The sequence below is a fragment of the Neovison vison genome, chromosome 5 (genome assembly GCF_020171115.1).
Source record: "Neovison vison isolate M4711 chromosome 5, ASM_NN_V1, whole genome shotgun sequence".
Lineage (NCBI taxonomy): Eukaryota > Metazoa > Chordata > Mammalia > Carnivora > Mustelidae > Neogale > Neogale vison.
In genome coordinates, this window is record NC_058095.1 from 122,571,408 (window position 1) to 122,578,211 (window position 6,804).

The 6,804-nt window shown below is 39.5% G+C and overlaps 1 protein-coding gene across 1 annotated transcript; it reads right to left on the bottom strand.

Annotated features, from left to right (window-relative positions):
• Window positions 1-2,718: 2,718 nt before the first annotated feature.
• On the bottom strand, window positions 2,719-6,512 carry PCDH20 (protocadherin 20). The gene has a single exon (XM_044250686.1). The coding sequence runs from the start codon at window positions 6,275-6,277 to the stop codon at window positions 4,184-4,186; it is 2,094 nt and encodes a 697-aa protein (XP_044106621.1). The 5' UTR covers window positions 6,278-6,512; the 3' UTR covers window positions 2,719-4,183.
• Window positions 6,513-6,804: the final 292 nt, after the last annotated feature.

The window sequence follows — 6,804 nt, forward strand, 5'->3', positions numbered from 1 at the left end:
ATCATCTCCTTTGAGAGGGCCCCGGTAAGAAATCAGCCCCTTTGGGAAGCTTTCTCCAATACTTTCTAAGATTGGGTTAGGTCCTGTTCTCTGACATCCTGGGAGTAGGCATTTTCCCCATGCAGTGTTTTGAGATTGAAGGGTCTTCTTATTGGCCTTCTGCACCACAATCTAAACTCATGGGGGTGGGGGGGTGGGGTTGCGCCTTGGTGGCTGGATCGGTTGAGCATCTGTCTTTGGCTCAGGTCATGATCCCAGCATCCTGGGATTGAGCCCCACATCAGGCTCCTTGCTCAGTGGGAAGGCTGCTTCTCCCTCTCCCACTTCCCCTACTTGTGTTCCCTCTCTTGCTATATCTCTGTCAAATAAATAAATAAAATCTTTGAAAAAAATAAAGTCATCAAGGGTCAAATACTCTGTCTTGCTCTCAGTTAAATCCCTGGTAATTAAGAGTACTAAAATAAATACGAATGGAATGAATGAATGAATGTTTGTTTGTTTTAATGATCGCAGTATTTAAATTCTTGACACTAGTGGGTTTAAGGCTTAAAGTTCATCCAATTTTTTTCAATACCCTTAAAGGAATACATTCCCAATTTAGGGGTTTATCAGGGAAAAAAAATGCTACTATTTTAAAAACAGTTCTGTACAATGACATTTAAAATTTATTTTAGACTGTATGCATATATGTATATATTGATCTGAAAAATAAGTATGATCTTTTCTTATCAGATATAGAGACACTAGAAAAGACATTATAGGAGTCTTCTTTTTTTGAGAAATTATCAATTTTCAAAATTTTTTTCTTGCTTTGAGTCTATTTGTATGACTGTCATTTCTAACTTTTAATAAAGATTTATTTATAATTCATACTGACATGGGTAAGCAGAGATTGCACAAGTCAGCCAAATGGTATTTTGCAGCAATTGACTGTTTTTTTGAAGTGAGCAATCTACCTTAGAGCGGAGAAAATTCCCAGGTATCTGTCTCTGGCCCCTGTGAACTGACTGCCCAATGTTGAGTTGAAAAACACCATATGTTCCATACTGTCTTCCCTTACATTCTCCATGGTCTGTCAAAGATCAAGACCCTACACTCTTCACTTCTCCAACAAGAGATTAGAACGAGTGTCCATTGACTCAGGAGAGGATTGCATAGTTCCTCCTTTTACAGTTGTTAATTGAGACATTTTCTGGGAGCACAAATTGGAATCCTTATGAGGTATCTTACTGGAATCAAGTCAACTTTATACCATCCCTAATATTGTGCCAGTGATTTTTCCATAACAAGATTATTTCCGTTGTTTTCATAAAATTCATGAAGAACACCCAAAACACAAAGGATTTGAATGTCATTTTCATTACACTCGTACTACATAAAATTGTTTTCAAAGAATATATATTTTTTCCTTTTTAACCGTTATTGATAGAAGTATAACTGCCAAGACAACTTTTTTTTTTTCCTTTAATAGGGTCAGGGAATCTACTCTGAAGACTCAAGTAACGTAAATTGTTTTTTCCCCTATAGCTGAAATTGCTATGTTGCTTTTAAATTTCCCAATTCAAATTAATGAACAATTTTCTCTGTAGTATGAGAATGGCTTTGGCAGTGCAAAGATCAGAGCAATCTCTTCTTCATTAAATTGGGCAAAGAGGATTCACTGGTTCTCAAACTGTTAAATGGATATCGGGGTTTTTAATGAATGGAACATTTATTTTTGTGCCAGCTCAACTAACAACATTGACATGATTAGCATACATTTTGGCAACTGTTCTAGCACAAGGTGTTAGTAAAAAGGGGCTTTTATCTTTGAGCTTAATTTACTTAAACTTTCCTTGTTATAAATGCTTTTAATGTGAATGAGATGTTTTTGGAAAGGAAATCCTGGCACAAGAGGTTGTTCAGAAATACGCCTTTTTACTAATGTTATAGGCATTTCTCATGCTAGATGAAGCCTATACCTCCAAACACATGAACTTTCTTCAAATTTAGAAATAAACAGAATATTTTCTTACTTATACTCATGGTGAAATCACTGCCCTTAGGATATTTTTTTAAATTTGTGGTGCTACTTATTTCAGATGTAGTTCCTTTCTTTTAAAAAGAGAAAGAAGAAGATATGAAAATAACTAGAGTATGATTTCCTCCATTGCTATACATTAATTATGAATGAAAAGTTTTGAGGGTTAAATGATCTTAGTTTCTTAGAGCTCAGGTGCCTCTCATACAAAAGAAATTTCCAATAAGAATATATTTCCTTTTAGTAACAAACAGTACTGCTTCTGACTCTTATTTTATTTATTCAAATTGTCAAACTGAAGAAAATAAGAAAAATGAGTTAATACAAATTTGAAAGGTCCTGGGTGTTTGTATTCAATTTTTTTTTTGCAATGTATTTTTTAAATATATTGAAAACTATTGTAACACAGCTAACAAGAGATTTGTCAGAAGTATGTAGTAAAATGAATGTGTATAGTTGATACAAAGCCAAAAATTAATATGCATGTGCACACGCATGGGAATAAATTTTCATCCAAATGCCTGTCAAACATCTAGGCATACTCTCTATTATTTACATATAATAAATATATTAGATATATATCTATATATATATATCTCTCTATCTACACACACATTCAATGATTTACCCAATGTTTAATTGAGTAATGAATTAGTTTAATATAAACTTTAGCAAATAACATATTTACTTTGCCCACATTTACTTCTAAAAGCAAACAAATGCCAGTAGCAGGCACTTCAGTGAAAGAACAAGCCCATGTTCAAATATAAAATGGTAAAAATGAGAAAGAAATTATGAAAATATATACCTTTAATTTGCAGACATATAAACACGTTTGGTACAGTACAGACACATGAGGCCAAAAAAGTAGAATGATCCAGCTTAAGCTAACACATTCCTTGTTTACACAGATATTTTGCTATAGCTCTCATATAAAATAAAATTCCCAGCTCAATACAATGAAGTAAAAGAGATCAATCACTAAGCAACCAGCTTGCTTCATTGCAAAGGATTCAGTAAAAGCTAAGTTATCAAAGAAATCTGCTGCTGGGCTTACAAATAAACTCTTGGACCTAATCCAAAGCCAAAGAAAGGAAGCCAGAAACGGTAGCCAACAAACCCAAACAACAAAAAGATAAGTATAACTTTTATATAAAGGGCCCAACTAAAACAACCAGTAGTGTACACTAGCTCCTAGAATAATTCCGCTTTAATATGATTTTTATTTTTTCAGGTGATAAATGAATTCAAGCACATAAAAACCTAATATTTAACCCAAGTATGAAGTACTACCGACAAGTTGTCAGAGCATCAAAATGTCATAAACACCTACGAAGCAACTAAGGATTGAAACAGGTCTTTGCTCCTGGCTGTTTTCCTTGGACACAATTTCCAGTTACAATGTCTGTAAGGGAGAATATACACATTTCCCCTGTAATAATAGCAAGCGCAGTGGTAAAGGGAACAGAAAGCCATTTGAGTACATGGAGAGCGAAATACTCTTCAGCAGGTCAACTCTATAACACACACGGCCATGTTTTCACCCTTGCTAAAAAGAAATTGCCCTTCTTTGTAACACCTTCTCTTTCAAACTATACATGATGTACTTGTGAGGTAATAAACATTCTGTTTACAAATGCATTTCTTTTCTTTCTTATCATACATTGAAGTGCAGTGGAATTCAATTTATTTCAATTTCATATCTCTTAAATGTTAAAAACAATATATTTAAAATATACTCTTTCGTTAATTTCATGTACAACAACTGTCCTGTACAATACCTCAAAACAGTTCCCTGCAAAGGAGCAGCTAATGCCCTCTTGTGGTTAAAGGACTTTTTAGACAAAAAGATGCAATGTACCATTTTCTTACCTTATTCTCAGGTTCTATCATTCTGCTTGGTGAATGAAAGCTGCAAACCATGTCCAAGCTTTTTTTTATAACAGTTCTATAGCTGTTAGTACTAATTTTCATTAAAAAAATGCTGTACACATTTTATAACCTCTGATTTTAAGTTTAAAAACCTGTAAACAGCTTATTTACAATATAGTACAAGTTATAAATTAGTTGTCCTTCATTGGAACTGTCATCTACACACTCTTGTTTAGGTGATGGAAATTACCCAGAGTCAGCTACATCTCTGTGCTATTCCACAATGAAATATCAAATATTAGAAATAGCCATTGGTTTCCTCTCTCTCATATGCAAGTCAATTTTTCCTTTGAGTGGAATTTGTACTTCCAAATTTTCGTCTTCCCTGTGATGCTTTTTCCCTCTCCTTAAGCAGATGTATATGCCCATCCCTGTTACAAGTGTGAGAGAACCCAAGCTTATTACAGAGAGAGCAACTAGAGTGGGCACACAGGACACAGACTCAACTTTCCGATGAGTTGGTTCTATTGAGATCTGTGGTTCTTTCTCCTCTATGTTGATTTCTGGTTCCTTTCTTAGAAGACTCTCAATGTAGCTCTCATTACTGACAGTGTCATTGACAAATAAGTTCACCATGACTGTGGAATGGAGAGGTTCTGGGTAACCATGGTCGCTCACTTTCACCAGTAAACGATGAAGTCCATAGTCTGTCTGCAGCAATGCCTCTTCCAAAGTAATATTGCCAGTTTTAGGGTCAATCCTAAAGGACTCAGGCCTAGGACCTCTTCTTCCTATGATGCTGTAAGCTATGACAGCGTTCATGCCCGTGTCTTTGTCAACAGCATAGACCTCTGTAACTGGGGAGCCGGGGAGAGTAGAAGGCAGTACCAACAGGTAGGACATGTTGGACTGAGGAAATAAAACCAGAGGAGGGTTGTCATTGATATCTAGAAGGAGAATTGTGATTTTTGCAGTCGAAGAGAGGGCAGGCTCACCCCCATCAACAGCTTCGACCCACAAAGTATAGGAGCTTTGCTGCTCTCTGTCCAAAGAGACTTTAGCTCTCAACATGCCCTTTCCTGTGTCTATGACAAAAATATCACTCTGGTTCACCACCGAGAGGGCTACCCAACCATTTCGTCCAGCATCAGCATCTGTGACACTAATTACCCCAATTTCACCATATCCTGGAAAGTTTTCCGGCACAAAAAAGCTGAAGTCCTTGTTGATGAACCTAGGGCTGTTGTCATTTTTATCCAGCACGGTGAGAGCCACAGTGGCAACTGATTCTCTGGGTGGCTTCCCAGAGTCAACGGCTCTGACTGTGTACCTATACTTTTCTTTCTCTTCTCGGTCCAGCTGAGTGGAAACTGTCAGAATTCCTGTGACACTGTCTAAGGAAAAATATGAGGGGGCATCAGGTCCCAGGAAATAGGAAACTTGGCCTCTCTCTCCACTGTCCGCATCCGTCGCGTACAACTTTGTCAAAAAGGCATTGGGCGCATTGTTTTCTTCAATAGTTAGTTCCAGCAAGGGTTGCAGGAAAATAGGAGCATTGTCATTGTCATCTAAAAGTTGCACTTTAATAATTTTTTTGACATGAAATCCCTCTGAGTTCCAGGCCACCACAGCTATTTCATAGAACTGCTGTAGCTCATAATCCATTAGTTTTGTGGTTTCCAGCAAATATTCATTGTTGTATGGTTTGTAAGGTGATAACCTAAATGGTCCTTCACCGTCCAGGTAGCAGTTCACCTTGTATTTACCTTCTGGATCTCTTATGGTGAAGAATGCAATTGGAGTGTTAATGGGCTCCAGTTCTTTCAGGTAAACAATACCATCTACCTCATTGGCTATATAACGAGGAACAATTTCAGGTGGTCTGAAAATGACTTTGATGATGGTCACCAGTGCTGTGGTCACAGCAGGGATGCAGCCTGGCCCGTTAGCAAGGATGGTGAGCTTGTGCGTTTGCAGAACACTTCCCCCAATCTTACTGAAAAGTTTAATGACTCCGGTGGTTTCGTCCAGATGGAATAAATCCTTGGATGCTTGTGGAACTTTCTGGCTGTAAGCGTACGTGATCTGAGCATTGGTTCCCAAGTCTCTATCCACAGCCTGAACAGCTGCAACCGGTGTGCCCACTGTAGCATTCCCAAACACAGTGACATTGATCTGTGAGTCTGTGAAGAGAGGGCAATTGTCATTAATGTCAGTTATGCCGATGGTGAGAGTGGCGCTGCCCAGCAGTGGTGGAGACCCACCATCCTCTGCTATGATGATGCTCACATACTGGTCCTGGGTCTCCCTATCCAGCAGTCCCATGACAATTAGGTAAGGGGTGCGCTCCCCATTCTCATTCTCCTCCACATCCAGCGTGAACATGCGGTGGTAGTCCAGTAAGCGGTAGGTCTGCACTCCGTTCGTTCCTACATCTGGGTCCAGGGCAGGATGCTCTATGGCGAGCCGAGTGTTTATAGGTGCATTTTCTGGAACCCAAACCGAGATTTGGGAAACGGGGAACTGCGGGGCATTGTCATTGATGTCCCGGATAGCGATTTTCACCTTCACAAACCTAAAGTATTCCTGAGGCAGGACCAGCACATCCAAAAGCAAAAGACAAGAGTCAGAGGAAGGGGAGGAGGAGATGGAAATACTGCCGCCCCAGGCAGCTCCTCCACCTCCTTCAAGACACAGGGCCTCCCTGTCGATCTCCTGGGCCGAAGTGTGCAGCTCCCCGGAGCGGTTGTCTAAGGTCACGTACTGACCACTCAGTCCCCGGGAGGCCAGGCTGAAGGAGAGAGGGGGGTTCCGCTCAGCCACGGGGCGCTCCGGCAGCTGCGACAGCTGGTCCTGCCTCCCGGCAGCGCGGGGCACCAGCCGCAGGTCCTCCGCCAGGCTGCCGATGAGCA

Coding starts and splice junctions, on each gene's coding strand:
- PCDH20 (XM_044250686.1), bottom strand. CDS start 6,277: ATGTTCACGCTGGATGTGGAGGAGAATGAGAATGGGGAGCGCACCCCT.